An 18861-nucleotide genomic window follows, 5' to 3' on the forward strand; every position below is an offset into this window, starting at 1 on the left:
AAAACGATGAAATCAGGAGGCAGACGAGACCAGGTTGGAAATTTAACTTGATAATGAAAAGCAATGAACCAACGTGCTTAAGGAATCAGCTTATATTACCTGCTATGATATATTGATCAGAAACATAGACATTGACAACAGCAAATTGAACAATAGTTGAAAATGCACAACGAAGTACGCAGACAATCCAGCTTGAAATTGCACTAAGCGGCAGAAAACGGAACATATGACTCATAGAGCAAATACAAGTTCGACATCGTAAGTGCGTTTTGGGTCGGACACATTGCTAGAAGAGATGATGGCCGATGGACAATACTATCCATGGAGCGGAACGGCAAATGAGAGAACGTGCCCCAAAGTACTTGGGGATGGAACAATGACATCAGCCCGTGTGCAGAAGCGACGTAGATCGTTGCACCACAAGACCGGGAGATATGGAGATGGATTGGAGAGGCCTTCATCCAATACTGGAAAGATTATGGCTGATGCTGATAATAAGCATTGGGGATTGCTGCCCATTCCATCCAAACATCTGTGTGTTTCTGTGCTATTCCACTTGTATTTATGCATGTGCCTGTAATAAATGTCTGAATATCATGAAAAATACATATTGCACAAATCGCCGTCAATTATTTTTTATACAAAGTAGCATGTATGCTGTATACATATATGGTCGTTTTCATTATAATATAATTACATAATGAGACTGATCCTGATGATTGAGCTTTTATTAGGCACGACTAAATAATCTCCAATAACGATGCTCAAGCTACAAAAAACATAAGCATCAGGGGCTGCAAAAATATTTGGCAAAGATTTAATTTTGAAAACTGAATCATCGTCATAATTTTCAACAGCAATGATCGATCCACTGCTGGATGAAAGCCTCCCTATGCCTTCGCCATCCCTTAAAGTCCTGGGATGCAACAATCTACCCAGCACGTGCAATTCCTCCGGAAATCACACCCAGAGTTTGAGGATTCAAGAATTCGTCGGATAGGGTTGCACACCTTACAGTTAGGCTCTCAAAACAGTGAAAACAGATTAATATTCTTAATTTTATGACACGTACCTTTTGTTATTTTAAATGGCCTCGGCCAATTTGAGCCAGATGTCTTGGGAGGAAGAGGAGAGTGCAGTGAAGCTGGTGGGATTACAGAAACATGTTGGTTTGCTGATGGGTGATGCCTGGCGGGATTGACTCGTAAAATTGAACAGCTGAGGTCTCGACTGAAAAGTCAAAGTGTCCAATCGACTCTGCTCAAACAAGCATTTTGACAGCACTCATCTCGATTGGCGAGTCCAGGATATACCTATGCCTGACACTTCTCTTCCAAGACCTCTGGCCAGTGTGTTAAGAGTGGGCCAGATACCCTCTATAGGGGCTTTCTTGAGAGCTTCTTCGAGTTGAGGCCCCTTCCGCCAGCAGTGGCATGAGCGAAGAATTGTTGGGCTGCACCTCAACTTCTTGTTTTAAACATTTTCTAATGGATAAATCGCACTGCATCTATTGATTGATTGACTCAAAGAAATGACTCCGCTCATGACACAGGCATCGAATCGCGTGTGTGATAATCCATTAATTAAACTGCATGCAAATTATAGGTAATTAAAGTTATGTTTTTTTTTACTTTTAGACTCATGAAGTGAAAAAAAGAAACTGTACAAATGAGATAGAAAAAATAGACGCAATCCAAAAAGATAATAAAAATGTGAAACAAAACAGAATATATAATTGAATTGAATCGCAAAATGTAATCACGACAATTCATCATATCGTTGGGGGTAAGGGCAGGTTGAATGAGTTAAATGCCTTAATACCCTAACACGTGCAGTGTCTGGTTAAACGCACAGCCTGCCACAATATCAGAATCCACTGTTGACCTTTTTCAAGCGAGCGCCTCGGTTTCTTCCCCTTTCGTCGTGGCTGCCAGGAAGTTTTTCCAGTCGGCGTGCGACGTCCCCGGCCTGGAGGAGAAGTTCAACGTTGACGAGTACTCGGACCTCGTGACGCTGAGCAAACCCGTCATCTACATCTCCATCGGCGAGATCATCGATACGCACACTGTGAGATGCCCTTGCGACCGTGCCCCCACGCTCCCTCCTCTCGGTTTAAAACGTAAACTGTAAACTAATCAATTGATATGCAAATTCCTTTGTCAAGGTGCTCTTCCTCCCCTAACCCAGCTTAAATATACGCTGCCAAGCTTGGTGGTGTTCATTCGGATGCTGTCTTTCCGACAGACCTGTTCTCCACCTGAGGACGGCTACTTGCGTTGTGGCCGAAACGTCGTGAGAATTATTTAATAATGTTTTAAATTGTATTATTTTATTATTTCCATTTTACGTGACTTTACCGAAAGAACCAAGAAGATGTAAACTAAATTTTTTTTTTAATTTTGCCACGTAAGGCCCTATTGAGCGATACAGCTCTTTTTCAAGAAGCGACTGGCTATCCACAAATGATAACTCAATGAAGTGGCTTATCACGTGGACATTTGTAGCAGCCAATTACTCTAAACGCATGTCGATTCTATATGTGGAGGAAAAAAAACAGAGGACCTGGAGATAAATCCACGCGACCATGGGGAGAGAGATATGCAAACTCCAAATATACTGGCATCAGGGTTGGTATCGAACCCACGACTTCTTGTGTAGCAGGCGAGGTAGTTAACATCTCGCCACCGTGCCCCCCCCCCCATATTCTCCAGACTCCCCGAGTCGGCAGACTCTTGTTTCCGGAAGGTCCAACTTTCAGATTCTAATCGACTGCCAAGTAACAATAATCTACTGTTGAGCAATATGTTCTAACATCGTTTTCATGCCAATTATCCACCCAATAAAGCCCTCACTGAATCTCAAGACTGCATCATTTACATGTTTGGCAAATTCCATCAATGGATGTTTGGCAAATTCCATCGTTCACTGTTTAGATTCATGTGGGAGGCAAACCGATCGCCCGGAGACAACCCACCACGCATTATGAGAGGGTGACACAGCACTCACCATTTCCCGCCTAAGTCTCTCAACCCCATTCCTATAACATCTGGCAAGCACCGGTAGTTGTCCATGCATTTGCTCATCAGGCTTAAAATCGTGTTTAGCTTCCAAGGTCTGATGCAATGGGGCGTTATTTAGAGTGGATGTTGTCTTAGACTTGTAATGTGTTAACAAAGAGGAGGCAGGGTCAGACTCAAATGATTGCGCGTGCACAGTGAACGGTGATTCAGTTTTTTTTCTTCTTGGTTCTTTCGGTAAAGTCACGTAGAAGGGAAATAATAAAAGAATACAAATAATAAATAATAAATTAATTCTCACGACGTTTCGGCCACAACGCAAGCAGCCGTCCTCAGGTGAAGACCAGGTCTGTCGGGGAGACAGCGTCTGAATGAAACACCACCACGCTTGGAGCGTATATTTAAGCTGGGTTGGAAGGGGAAGAGCGCCTTGACAAAATAATTTGCATATCAAGAGGAGATTCAGTTTTCAGCGGACGTTGGGATCATCCTGACAACAGCCCGGCTTCAATTCATCGTAACGAACAACATCAGCTCCCAGTTTGTTTTTTTACGTTATATTAGTCTCTTCTTCTAGGTCAGCTCAGCCTCAAAATGTTATCCTCGGTGCATCGGTGTGGTCAACATCATCAGCAGCAGTTGATAATGCCACACTTTCTTGTGTTGCGCCAGCCATAATCGGTGCTCGCTAACTGCGCATTTCCAAAGAGTCTTGTCAGGCTGCTCCACTCCCCTGGTGTGTCACGCTGGCCTGACCAGGCGCTCACTTGCCAACAGCACTTGCTCCCACAATCTCCAAGGGAAGGCGTGGGATCTTTTATTGTGTTCTTTACATGTTTTGGCGACCAATATAACTCAAGCAGGCCCGTTTGTCTACAGTGCTGCGTGTGTGTGTGTTCCTACATTGCTGCATAATACGCGCTTTCAAACACACACATGCATGTCTGTTTACAGTATGTACACTCATCTTCCTCTGCATGTGTTTCCGATGTAAGGCATCGGCGTGCATCCGCTGCCTCATCTGCATGCGTTTAACGTGTGCGCCCACCCGTGTGCGTGTCCGTGCGTGTGTGTCTTTTGTCTTTGCGTTTGTTAATTTTTTTCTCTTCCTCCACTACAGCTCTTGCTGGAGCACCAAGAGGCCATCGCTCCAGACCACAACGATCCGCTCATCGCCCTCCTTGAGGACTTGGGTGACGTCCCCGACATCTGCTCGCTCGGCGGTACGCAGCGGAAACGCTTCCCCCGGGGACTGCCTCACATCCGCATTTCATTTGCGCTCCACTTGGAGCGAGCCCAGTAATTTGCCAGTGGCTTTTACGAATTCCCTTCCTGCACCAGGTGCAGAACAAAACAAAAAAAAATTGCCGAGTAGTGGCCCGTGCATGCAGCAGCAAGCAAGCAAAGCAGCATTTTTGACACACCGTCTCTATACCTTGTGCGAGCTGTTTGCAAAACCAGTAGCAGATTGTATGAGTCTGTCTCAAAGGTGCCTTTGCAATTGTGGCACCTCAACTCTGGAACTCGTTGCACTTCGAGGTCAGGACTTCCGAGACACTTTACAAATCTTCAAATCTAGACTAAAAAATCATGTTTAAAATGGCTTTCTCTCTTTAGTTATTTTCAACCGTCTTTCTCACTTCTTATTTGCTTGGTTGATGTTGAACTATTTCCCGCTTTTCCATGCATAGCGCCCTGAGAACGATTTTTTTTGGGTGCTTAATAAATTAAAAATATTATATTATTGCCTGGCCCAGTGTAAACAACACTTATACGTAATTCTGGAGATGGTGACGGCTTGGGAATGTCTTCATCCAGCAGTGGATTGATCGTGGCTGATGATGGTACAATGTTTATCCAATCCCTCTTCATAAGATTTTTTTCTGTAATGCTTACTGAAGCTTATTTTAGGATGGAAAACACATTTTAAATGTAATTGATACATGTTGGACTATCTGTGCTTGCCCTGTTGAGCAAAGCCTATACTAACAAGGCACTGCAAAGGCACGCGCTTTGCGTGTGAGAGAGAGGGCGAGCGGTCAGGCTCGGGAAGACAAATGGTGAAATAGGTGGTGAGAGTTTAACACATTTTTAAAACCCGTTTGTGGTATTGGGTTGTATTTGTGAAAAAAAACCAAGGTTGTGTTTTGATTGCAGGGAAATGGGATTTTGATGCCCATGTTGCTGCTTAAATGGTCCTCTACCAGCAGATGTCACTGCCCTGTGCAGGAATCACAACTTTCACGCTCTTTAAAACACCTCGTTGGCATAGCTGTTGGGTGTCGAGGTGGATGCAACTGTACTGGGACCCACGGAATGGACAGGTCCAGTTACGAAAAGGGGGGGGTGGGAATGGTGGGGAAATGGAGAGGGGGAGGCCCAATGTGAATTCTTGCACCATGGGCCCCATGTGAGCTAGGGATAGGGCACTGTTGAGGTTATGACTGTGGACTCGGTGTGGAGTGCTGCACTGTCGTGGGACTCTTTTTTCAGGAGTCCTGCATTGGGTTTTTTCTATTTTAATATGTTTTGAGCCAATTGATGATGTGTTGTGTTTATTATTATACGTGTGGGAGGAAACCGGAGCACCCAGAGAAAAACTATGCCTTGCGCACAAGGGGGCAACACTCTATCCCCGTATAGATGTAAATGGGTGGTGGCGATTAGTACCACTTGCTGTCTCCTGGCAAGCCAGGGTATGGCACCTCAATGTACACGGGAAGGGAGTTTCACAACATTTGCGGGATCCACCAATCATCGCCCCCTCCACATTGCTGGATTGCAGGCCACATGGCCTGTAATATTATACACGAGGGTAGGATGTCGTGCAATTTGGAATACTGAATTGAAGCAACGTAGCCGACGAATAAATTAGAACCAAAGCGGAAAAGCACCCAAAGAAACATGCTTACAAATACACCGACAGGCAGAAAGACGAGTACACGGATCGAGAAACGAATACGAGTTGGAGACATCACATTGACTGACGAGGAAAGAAAGTGGCCTTGGGCAGCACACGTCACGGATGATGGCCGACGATTACAGTGGTGACGGAGTCGCAAGCTGAAAGACGGAACACACCTGAGTGTGGGTGACCACTGCGGAGGTGGGAGAGATAGGATCAGGATCTACTCGTGCGCGGGGGTTGACTGGATTGTTGCATCACGAGACCGTGAGAGATAGTGACGGTGTGGGGAAAGACCTTAATCCAGCCGTGGAGAGAGCATGGGGCATTTTTACTGATGAACAGTAACACCATTGTTATTTGTTTGTGGACCATGTTAGCTATTCATAGGCAGTTCTGTCTGCTTTTCAAGCAGGATTAAGTTGGCTCACCAAAATATTTAACTTGTAAGAGGGCGTTTGCTGTTTCTTGTACATACATACACACATATAAATATATCGGTGTTTGCAAACACATTCTTTTAATACCACGTCATATTGACATGTCACCCAATCTATTGTCTCTTCCTGGCTATTGTAGTTTTGGTTATTGGAGTGGTTATTGAAGTATCGATCTTGTGGTTGAAGCATGCCATTAAGCCATCACTGACGCCACAGTGATGTGCTCAAGGTAACGCTACCCTGACCTCACAGGACTCACAAATCTTCACAATGTCACCCGAACAGCTCAAATAGATTACCAACAGCTGTAAAAGGGAAACGGTGCTGTTGTTGAATAACTATTTATTATTTTCTCACTTTGGCTTATGAATAGCGAACAACCCCCTTGTAAATCCGCCTCGGGATGAAGGACTGCCCATGCCGCGTCGGTCATGGGCACCGGCTGATCGTACGTTACCACGGCACTCATTGCATGTTGGCGAAAGTGACGGGGGGCGGCCAGGACAGGTTCAGGTATCACTTGGCGTACGTATGTACGTTGAACTTCTTTCGCACCGTACGTAGCCAACCGTGCTAATTGGAGGTGCGAGGGAAGGACAACAAACCAAACATAAAAATCAGTTCTCGAGAAATTAGTTTTCAACCTAGATTTATAAGTGCATAGCTCCAGTGGCTTCCTTATATCGGAGGATAGAACATTCCAGACAAAAATCCGAATCGCATTGGCCTGGAATTGAACTAAGGTCGATGTTCGTCATGCAACGCACTAACCAGTGTGCCACCCACTTTTTTTTCAAACTTACGACTGATGTGTTAGTCACCTAGACTATTTATAATTAATTTTCGTCAGCCACTTTTATTGCGAGTTAGTGTTGAGAATGGCAAAGTAGTGTGTCATAATGCATTGCGCGTGCAGTTTTCTTGCTTACGCAGAGTAGCATCTTATGACGGTTTCTCGCCTTTAGGGATCGAACAACCTGAGAAAAATGTGACCTCCCTGTAGCCGGAGGAAACACGTTAGAGGGCGACCCTCCTTGGGAACTCTTTGCCACAATCTTGTAAGGGCTGATGTCAAATCTGCACGCAACTGTGAAAGTGCGCACGCGACGTCAAATAAATGGGGGGGGGGGGGTGGGGGGGTGCCCAGTCGGTGAAGGCTGTACATTTTTTTCTGGGCCTGGGTGAGCGTGACCGCGGTCGCGTGCTCCGGGCGAGCCGGTGTGTTGTGGTTACGCGGAGCAGAACGGGCCGAACGTGTCATCTCAAAACCAGAAACAAAACGACCGTGCGTTGATGCAAGTCCAAAGACGTACCAGGGGCCAGGCCCTTTCCAAGCCTCGGGCCCTACCTGCTACGTCACCCGGCACAATAACAGAGCTCACACACACACATGTACACGTGCCTGTACAGAGTTGAAGCTTATTATTAATAGCGACAAAATGGGCTTTCCCTTCAAGAACCTGTGTCATCTGCTCGACCAAACCCTTTTCACATACGTACCTGCTGTATGGTAATTGGAACTCTGCTGCCTGAAAGTTAATGACCTCGGAGGATTCTAATTTTAGAATGCTTTATAAAAGACGTTACAATGTTTCTGTGCTGAATGCAGTCACTCTTTCAGAGGGCTTGAAATACGAGTAGAGGCATGGGTTTTATCAGGGCCTAATCTTTGAGGTTAAGGGTTAGTGTGCGGGATTATTGTACTGGATTATGGATAGGCGTTAGTAATTAGGGGTTATGGAGTGTATGAGATGTAAGGTTAATACTTCAGGATTAGCATTTTTGTGTTTTCTCGGAAATATATGTTAAGAGCGATTGTGGTTTTTCGGGATGGGCCAGGGAGGGGTGTGACAGTTGTAATTCCTGAACTGCAAGCTACATAGCTGATTACAAGAATATCCCGAATAATATCCCCACTGGCACATTCCCATCAGCGAGCCACTGCCATCATTGCTCTCTCAAGCTGCTCGCAACATCTCAAAATATTTTTTTTTGACCAACAAAATTTGTCGTCAGCTATTTGACTCTAGGATTTGCTGTTATACAGTATTGTGGTTTACATTATCTGTCAAATAAAGTAAATTGAGCTTGGGCAGTGCTCATCGCAGCGGCTCTTGGCTAGCCACCGAACAAAGATGGTGGTCACCGCATCGCGCCCTTTTGGATGGCCGTCTGGAACGCTCTTCCTTCCGATATTAGGAAGCCACTGGAGCTATGCACTTTTAAATCATCTAGATTGAAAACTCGCTTCTTTAGAAGCTTTTTTGTGTTTAGTTAATTGTCCTTCCCTTGCACCTCCGATTAGCGCAGTTGGCTACTTACGGATGGAAAGGAGTTCAACATACAGCCATGGTTAGAAGGGGTGATAGCTGATGTATGAGACTCATGGTGGAGTGGCAGCCATAGGAAACCCCCTGAAGGAAGCGCACTATGAAGATGGAGAAGTAAAAATAGCTGTCATTCAGGAGCTGGAGAGGTTGTTACTTTGTGATTCTGAAGAGATGGTGAATGCTTGGGGAAGACCTTCATCCAGCAGTGGATTGTCCACAGCTGTGATATTTTATTGGAATAAAATATCATAGTTTGTTCAACGGTGCTGGATATTTGCTTTGCACTCTTGTGTAGTCATTTCTATTATTTCTTCTGTTCCAAATATATACTCTTTGGTTCTTTCGGTAAAGTCACGTTGGTAGAAAAAATGAAATAAAAAATTATATATCACGACTTTTATTTTATTTTTTCTACCTACGTGACTTTACCGAAATAACCAAAGAGGATGGATTCCTGCAGTCACGAAAGCTTCAAATCAAGATTCCAAATATACGTTTGCAAAAACCTGGGTCTGGATCAAATGGTATAATTTATTTTTGTGTCAGCGGTTCACAGATACTGGAGTCGAGTGGTGGCGAGATGTTAACTACCTCGTCTGATATACAGGATGTTGTGGATTCGATCCCGACCCTAACGCCTCTATATTTGGAGTTTGCATGTTCTCCTCGTGTGGATTTTTCTCCGGGTCCTCCGGTTTTTCTCTCCACATTTAGAAACATGGGTTTAGAGTATTTGGCTGATATACATTTCCACATAATAAGCCACTTTGTTGAGCTATCATTTGTTGGCAGTTCGCTTCTAAAAAAGAGCTGTATATCTCAGTGGGCCTTATGTGGTAAAATAAAACAGTAGAGTTCGTTTAGTTTAACAGTATTAATAACCTCATAGAATTCAACTTATTCGGAGAGAGAGGAGCAGCAGTGCAGTGGTTATCACACTGCGCTATGAACCAGCCAACTTGATTTTGATTCCCGGTCACGGCTAACATCATTTGACAAGTAAAATATGAAGTGGTCCAACCACCATGCTTTTCACCAACTCACATTGACCAGCGTGATATAAAGTGCGGTGAAACAACCTCCACAACCGACACGTTGCGAGAAGCCCTTCCTCTGGCATGGCATTGACAAATGACTTAATTATTATTTTTATTGAAATTCAACTCGTCGCAATTTTGGAAATAGATTTTGAATGTGAAGCCTGATGGGCCACTGGGGGGGGGGGGGGGGGCGTCGATGTAGCCGATGACCTCTGTGAAGCAGCAGTAGCTACCCTCTTTCTGTCACGCAGGCGAGACCGAGGGAGAAAACAGCGACCCCAACAAAGAAGCACAGCTGTTGAAGACGGAGGTGTCTCTCACCCTTGCCAACAAGTTCGATGTCATGGGTGACGACGACCTGGACACCAAGGGCCTGCTACTCAGGTGGGTCTCCTCCCGCTTCCCTCTGAGCAGCCGTTGCGACGTGACTAGGACAAAAACATTTAAAGCTGACTAGAGGTTTGCTATCGGCTGCACGCATTTGATTCCACGCTTAAATCAACAGGGAAGTTTAACCTCTGTAGGTCCCTGCTTCTTCCTCTTTAGGTCCTGGCCTTTCCTCTTTAGACCCACCCCCTACTGAACATGTGTGAAAAAGAGCTTTATTGCTTGTCGTATTCCTCCAGCATAAATAAATAAAGATTCCCATTCTGAAATATTATTTCGACCCTGCCTCTCTCTTTTCTATACACCACTCCCATACTGCTTAGGCCGCATTACTTCCTGATTAGGCCTTCCTCTTTTGGCTCTGCACCTTTCCTTTTTAGTACCCACCCCTTTTCTCTGGGCCCTACCTCTTTCTGTTTAGCCCCCCGGCCCCCCACCCCACACACAGAAGGGTTGTGGAAGGGAAGGAAAGGTGGGGCGGGGTGCAGCAATCGGAGGTAGGTGGTGGATGGTTACAGTGGGGGTGGAGCGGCTTTACAACAACGGACCAAAATTCTGCTAAAAACAATAAAATCATAGATACTGTGCTACATCTGGTGGGTGGCACTGTGGCTATAATGCATGTGGGGCATTGACTTAGCTATCATCATCATCCTTCTCGCATCGTAAAAATAATTTTGCTGCACAAGATGTTAACAGTTTAACACATAGGCTTTCGCGACCAATATTATTCATAATGGAGGTTTTTGGGTTAGATTGTGCAAATATAAATGTGTCGTTAAACTCGCTATTACGTGACACAGCCAATTAGTAAGGTTTGTCATGTGAACAAAACATGCCAATTACTAGAGTTCAGCACACCAGTGTGTTGGAGTAAACCTACGATATTTACAATTCGAGTATGACGTTTCTCCGGAAATTACAACCAGCCTCATCAGACAACAGCTGTCTTGGGTGGTAGCGAGTTTAACGACAAATCTATAATTACGTGATCTAACCCAACACACCTCTAGTATGGGAGATGTTCACAGCAGTGGTAGTCGTTCCAACAAAACTTCTCCATACCAAGACAGTGTGCATCTTTCTATCTATTTGTTCAAAGCAGCCACCGCCAGTGTAGTTGAGTTGGATCAGAGTCACTTTGGCTTGACAATGCATCAATTCATTTAATGGTGTCAGCCCCGGAATTCCGGAGGTCGGTGGCCAGTGCGTGCCAGTGCTCCCTGTCAGCACAAGATCTCGTGATGTACCCCGTGCCCAGCTGGTCCACTCCTCGATGTCGACCCAAAACCACGTCGTCTCTGTCTTTTGTCTTTCCTCTCGTCCTTCCGTTGAGTTTCCCAAGGAGGCGCGGCAGTCAGGGCACCTTTAAGGCCCGCACGAGATATGTCCGCAACGTGCAGAAATGTCGTAACAGCGACATTATCGATGTAGTCACGTAGAAGGGAAATAATAAAATAATACAAATAAAACATAATAAAATAATTCTCACGACGTTTCCGCCACAACGCAAGCAGCATCCTCAGGTGAAGAAGCTTGGTAGTGTTTCATTCTTCACCTGAGGACGGCTGCTTTTATTGTGGCCAAAACGTCGTGATAATTATTTTATTATGTTTTATTTTTATTATTGTATTATATCCCTTCTACGTGACTTTACCGAAAGAACCAAGAAGATGAATCCCTGCAGTCACGAAAGCTTTAAATCGAAACATTATCGATGTAGTAACAATATTTTCAGCGGTGGTGCTCAACACATCTCCGTGATAAAACACATAATGCCAGAAATATGTCCACGATATGCAGACGTGTAGTTATGGTAACGTTACTATTTATAATAATTAAAATCGTAATTCTCAGTCGTATGTGTCGCGAAAGGGCATATACGATTAAGTGTAGGTATGCAACAGGAACGTAGAACACGAAGTTTCTAAACGCTCGGATGTTCCTCATTTGCCTCGTTTTCTTTGTCTCTCTTGCAAAAGAGACACGTGTTATGATAATGAGTGAGTCACTGGCTGGCCAAGCTGCCGGATCTGGATCTGTGCTGAGCCGGGTCTTGCAGTTGATGGTTAAATTCCTGCAGTCGCATAGTTACTTTTACAGAGTTGTCAAAACATGCCGTTTGCTATGAAGGTGATGTTAAAGACCCTTTTTATGTGTTTTGCAAACAGACACTATTGTTTATTGGTGTAATCGCTCATATCCCATCGGTAAAAATGACCCACAACTGGAGTACGCTAAATATTTGCTGTAACCGAATACGTATACTATTTCCCTACATATGGGTGATGTAAACCAGGAAGCTTTCCAGCTGATTATATAAAGAGTTCCGAATCATTGAGTTGAAGTCAAGTAAATACAAATTTAATTTGTCCCCTGCATATTTGCAATTCCAAACCGGACACTCTCAGCTCACTCGAGTAATGTTTATTTCAGTAGGCGAGATCCCAGCGAGTAAATAATTCTCTTTTGCGAACTGATACCATTATCGCACGTGTCATGTTTATTAAAAAAAAGAAATCCCTATGCAACCTCATCACGTAGCCTCTGCCGTCAGGACGCTGAATCGGCCCACACGCGAGACGTCCGGGCACTCCAATTAGCCGTGGCGCCCACGCCCTCGACTGTAACTCAGTCAACGCACCGCCTATTTATTTTCCCCGTGCCAATGCTTTCCAATCTACTTGTGTGTGGAATTGGATAGCAATCACACCTTGGGCTCCATTCCAATATTGGGTGAAAAGTTTCGATTTGTTTCGATTTGTTTTGAGATAAAGTCAAATCAAAACTTTGGTTTTAGAGGGTGGTGCATATTTGTCGAGACTTATATGGTGGGCACGCATTTAGTTTACATTCCCACTGATATTCCTTTCGCGCTATGCTTCACGTTTCCTTGACAATCATTCCCGCTGCCTTTCTTCCCCTCCCGAGTGGATGCAGCCCTGCCTGTTTGACGCCTTTGAATTGTGATTTTGGCTGCAGGCACAGTTTTTTGACATTGCAGCCACATTGTAATTTTCTACTCATCACCAGTAAGATTACTTCCTCCGCATACCTCAACTTTAGAATGCCATTATCCCCTTGCATTTATTTTCATTAAGATCTGCGCTAAGCAGGGCCTCTTGTGGTAAAACATCAATAATTCCTTTGTTGTTGTTGGTTATTTAATTTAATTTTGTTGTTGTAAACGTACAATTTAAATTTAATGTTTTGTTATCGTTGTGCTTGTAAAGTCGATAAACTGCATTTCCACTTTATCCTTACGTGAAAAAAGAAAAATGACAATTTGGATTTATATCGCTTCTAAATACGCTCGCGTGTCAAGACGCTGTACAGAAAAATTGGGATTTTTATTTTATTATATATTTACGCGATCTAACAAAAAAAAAACGCTTTATGGATGATATTGGTTGCGAACTTTATGGGAAAAGGCAGTGAGTCATAGGTAAAGAAAACGGAACATCTTGAGCCTGTCCAAGATACAATAGCCAAACAAACAAACCAAGTGTCCATTGCTTGCCTTTTGAGCACACAACATGAAATGAGTTATGCGTTGCTATTTTCACAGGCCAACATAATTCTAACGTTTAAACAAAAAAGAATATAAAAAAGTGATAGCATCAACGGTTAAAATTTTTTTGCAAAGAATTCTGATAAACTATCTCGAGTCCCATCTGTAAAAAAATATATATTTGAAACTCGAAGGATAACATTTCTTCTCACACTGAACTGTGGATACATGAAACAAATTATATCCATGCCGTGGCTGTTGCTGACACGGGAGCTGCTTACAGAGGTGGAATGTGACTGAAACTGCTCGGGGGGAGGTGACTAAGACAAGGATGAGTTGTTGGATGGGAGAATAATGTTGTGTTTAGGCTTTGGTGAGGTGAGGGAGCTGTCAGAACCTTAAAAAGAAATCTCCAACCAAAGTGTTGGAAAGTTCGTATTTTGTGTACAGCACTGGCATGCATGATGGGTTGTTACCAGTCAAGAAAGATGAAAGCCATAAAAGCGTGGTCCACTTGACACCACTGATGCCCCATTCTTAGTCTGTAGCTTCATTGTAGGATGAGCACATCTACCGGCCTGAATTTCTTTGTCTGTGCCGCTTTGGGGATTTTATTTATTTAAGCACGGATTTGAAGTACCCAAGGCTCCGGGGGCTGCGTGGGCAGGGGTTGAGGCCCTTGGCGGAGGCTTCATGTTTTTGTTTTGCAGAAGACGATTTACCAAAACTTTCTGCATGTCCATTTACATCATTATCATGGGATGTAATTATCTACCGAGCGCCTGCAACATGAGCTTATTTCATCACTCCCGCTCCTCTGTGGTGGCAGGACACGAGAAGAAGAATCTGCTTCCTTGGTGGATGTCCACTGTTCCATTTTTTTTAGCCTACATATATTACGGCCTCAAAAAATACAGTAGCATAAAAAATACACTTAAAGAGAAATTGCATGAATGTCTTGGATAGGGGAATGGCCTGTACAAACTTACTTCCCTTCTGAGCACACACTTGATGAGGTTTCTCTATAAATGTTCAGGTAGCAAATCTCACTTGCAGCTCATCAATAGTTGTTGAGCATAAATACGTTCTTACGTCAACTGATACAATATCAAATATCATCATGAGAATAGGTTTTCCCCTTTTTTCTGGCAACAAAACAGGTGTTAAGATGTTAAAACACCAAACTGAAACCTTTTACAAGGAATCATGTCTGCATTAACCACAATACTTGTGGTCAGAATGCAAGCAAAAAACATACTCTGATAATATATGCATTTTCTTTGGGTCTTTTGGTAAAGTCACGTAGATAGGTTCAAAGAGTATGAATTTCTGCAGTCACGAACACTTTAAGTCAAACTATATGCATTGTCTTTGAAACTGATTGATCCACACCAGAGACAGCTTTATTTTGAGCCTAGTCTCAAAACGGTGTTAGACCAGAGGACGCCAAAAGGCGTGATTCTTTGTAAAAAGGTTTCAGTTTGGTGTTTTAACATCTTAACACCTGTTTTGTTTCCATAAAAAAAGGGGAAAACCTATTCTAATATAATATATAATTGAAAGAGTGCTTTTATTATATGTACGTTTTTCACAATGTGTTTAGTTTGTAGTTTTAACTTATTCCCATGGATTTAGCTCAGATAGTTATTCTCTGTTTCTTATTTTTTGTATCTGCCCAACTGAAGTGTCATTAAACATTAATGCGTTAGGTCTAGCACTGCAGGCACCAAAGCGTTCCACTCCAATAAGCTGCTTGAGCATTGTGGAGTTTTTCAATCATTTATAAAAATTATGAATAGAAAACAGAATGTGATTTTGAGCGGTGATCCGATTGCCCCGGCGTACATTGACACAAAGTGAGGCTGCCGCTTGTGGCTTTAAATTGCTGCGGGCTGCCTTCAGCTGTCCGCCCACTCCCGGCAGCCAGTAATCTCCTGGGTGAAATGCAATCAGTAGGCCAGAAGCTCTGTCTCCTGGCGGTGGGCCGGGGTCCCAGCCTTAACGCTCGGACTCTGGCGTGCACAAAGACAAAGATCCCCCCCCGTATAGTCTGAATAGACTTTTGGGACAAGTGCTGTTATAGCGAACATGACACGGCACACGAGGGGGGTGGGTGACCAGCACCACGCCCGGCCACCTTTGTCTCCCCAGTGGCGATGTTAACGCACTGCACAAAGTACTCATTTGAGGTTGAATCGAACTAGGGGAGGCCCAGGACCGGTTCAGATTATAATCGTAATTGGTGTTGGTCGTGAATGGGAATTGAACTCAGTTCGCCGGGTTCGGAGCGTCGCGCACTAACCGCTACGCTACCACTTCTCACGCGCACACACACAAACATGCGGACATATGGCTGGTAAAAAGACAAATATCCCCCACATAGGCCATTGCGACTGTCAGGGCAAGTGCTGCTAGCGAGCACCTGGGGAGTTGGTAGTGCGGTGGTTAGCTCACTACGCTAGGACCCCGACGACCTGGGTTCCATTCCTGGCCATGGCTAAGATGAGTCATATCTGAACGGGTCCTGGGTCTCCCCTAGATCAACTCAACCTGAAATATGTACTGAGTGCAGTGTGAAATCAGGACAACCGGGCGTAGTGTAGGGGATCACCATGGTTGGTACACACAAAGGCAAAGTGTGGCTTTTTAACAGACTGTTGGGGCAAGTGCTGTTAGCCTGCACCAGTATGTCACCACTCTGTTGCACGTATGTATACGTGCGTATGGCGGTGACGTCACCACGACGCTTGTGCCAGGCCATGTGCACCTTGAGGCCACGTGAAGTGTCGAACGCCCGCTGGCAGGAGGTCACGTACGCACACACACATAGAAACAAGCATGCACACGACGCATAGCAAACACAACACGCACATGAGCGCACGTGCGCACATGCGCGCACACATGAAAGCACATACAGATCTACGTACGGGCTTGTCCACTTGAAACACAAGTGTAAGAAAGCGCGTACACAAAGGCGCACAATCTATTACACTTACCCACATTGAGTAAAACATACAAGAGGATGGGCATCGTTTGACATGATCAGAATATTGTATTCCTTTAGTCAAGGTAAACACGGCAGTACCCTGCTATTAACACAAACACCCATTGCAGTGGACGACTGTCACTGAAGACGTATTGATTAGTTTGCAGTTTTGATTTATTGATTTAACATCTCTCCTGTGCTTTATAGACCCCAACACACACACACATTTCTACAGAAGTGTGTATAAGTCATTCCTCGTTGCTTTGATGGCCTCTAAGAGCTACAAATTCATTGTTGTGTCAGCATCGGTCATGCAGAAGCGGACTTCAGAGTCATAACAGCGGCCAGCGCTAATATACAATTCTCTCTGAAAAGACATTCGCTTATCCTGCCTCTGGCACATTTGGTCGGGGGAAAGAAAAACAAATCTGATTATTTTGGCATTAATTTACCCACGCTTTGCCATCGCTCGTTAACACGCAAATCCACGCACCGACCGGTTGAGATTGTGCATTGTTAATGGTCACAGCACTTTGCATAGTCTCAAGCGCTCGCAGACACGGAGAAGAAGCACATTGCACGCTTAGGGTTTCGCACACGGGCAAATAAGAGCACTTGCCCATGCAGCATGTAGAAAAACAAACCGGAGCACACATTGTGGACACACACGTACACACGTACTCAGACTCCAGTTCAAACACGCAGACGCCCACACACACCTCCCCCCCCCTTACACGCGCACACGCATAACGCATTGGCACGCACACCTCTCGTAACAACACACCCACGCACCAATACCCCTGCTCGTGTGTGTTCACACAATGACGAAGTCAGAGATTCCCACGTATAGCCGACACAGGCTGTTTTGGGAAATTTCCATTAGCGAGCACCTATTAAGGCCAGCAGCAACAACGCAGGGCCGGGCGGTGTGCCCAGAACCACACCTTTGTCTCCCTAGTGCTGATGTTTCTATACTACACCAGCTACATCATTTAAGGCTGAGTCAATCTAGGGAAGGCCCAGGACTGGTCAGCCAGATAAGTCGGCACTGATGTTAGCGGTGAGCGATAATTGTAGTCGGGTCGTCAGGTTCATAGCGCATTGTGCTAACCACTGCACTACCACTCAACGTAACGTGTTTACACACGCACGCAGACACGCATGCGCCAATGCACCACTCATACTCACGCACACACGCGCACCCCCACAATCACGCACTGACACACACACCTAAACCTGGCGTTAAATTACAGCGTCAGACGTCAGCACTGGCCTGGGGGGGGGCTCCAGGGTTCCATTACCACCGGCAGCCACAATGAATCATTAGGGAGGCAATTGTTATCGGGCCTCAAATGCCACACACACACAGAGCACTGAAGCTTGGCAATAAATTAGCTTTGATGGCCCCTTTTTCGGACATTGAAAGTCCTCCCACTCACATTTAATTCACACAGATTAAACGATTCCCCAACTTATACTTAAAAAAATATTATTTTTGTTACAACATTACAGCTCTCGTCAGCGTGTTCCACATTTTATATTTTCAGGCCTTTTATTTTGTCATTTAATGCAAGTGGGGTTTTATAAATGTCCTGTGCGGAATTAAATCAACATTGGGCAAATGACAAAAAAAGTTTTGATTCATTGTAAATTATTGCAAGTTTCTCGTTCTCTTGAGCATTTCACGTCTGCCTATGAATGCAGATATCCGTCAAGGAAGCTTGCCATAAGCACAGAGGTGTCGTGCATGACTTAGAATGAACAATACTAGGGCAGGAGAAATGGGGCTGCTTAGGAATGCGTCTGTGAAGGTCGTGAATACGTGATGCATGTACACTGTTAGCAGTTACCCAACACTTAAAATAATCAAAATACAGTACATCATTGCATTTTAACTGGATAATAATGAAAATGCGTTGATATATATATATAATTGTCATCTTCTTGGTTCTTTCGGTAAAGTCACGTAGAAGGGAAATGAAATAATAAAAATAAGACATAATTAAATAATTCTCACGACGTTTCGGCCACAACGCAAGCAGCCGTCCTCAGGTGAAAAACAGGTCTGTCAGAAAGACAGCGTCTGAATGGGCACCACCAGGCTTGGCAGCGTATAATTGTTATATCATACTATATTTAAAAAAAGGTTTGCTCGCTGATTGCCTGGCTGACACGAGTGCATTGTGCTGATATCTGCCTCCCCCCACCTACCCTCCACCCCAGCCTACTAGTTTTGAATGAAGAA

The 18861-nt window shown here is 44.4% G+C and overlaps 1 protein-coding gene across 1 annotated transcript in view; it reads left to right on the forward strand.

Moving 5' to 3' along the window:
- LOC144955698 (ras GTPase-activating-like protein IQGAP1) overlaps positions 1-18861 on the forward strand; it is a 110879-nt gene that overhangs the window by 67007 nt on the left and 25011 nt on the right. The window contains exons 30-32 of the mRNA XM_078885849.1: positions 1935-2067; positions 4138-4240; positions 9984-10116. Of these exons, the coding sequence (XP_078741975.1) occupies positions 1935-2067; positions 4138-4240; positions 9984-10116 (369 nt within the window). The remainder of the gene's footprint in view (positions 1-1934; positions 2068-4137; positions 4241-9983; positions 10117-18861) is intronic.

Source organism: Lampetra fluviatilis, chromosome 3 (assembly GCF_964198595.1).
Source record: "Lampetra fluviatilis chromosome 3, kcLamFluv1.1, whole genome shotgun sequence".
NCBI lineage: Eukaryota > Metazoa > Chordata > Hyperoartia > Petromyzontiformes > Petromyzontidae > Lampetra > Lampetra fluviatilis.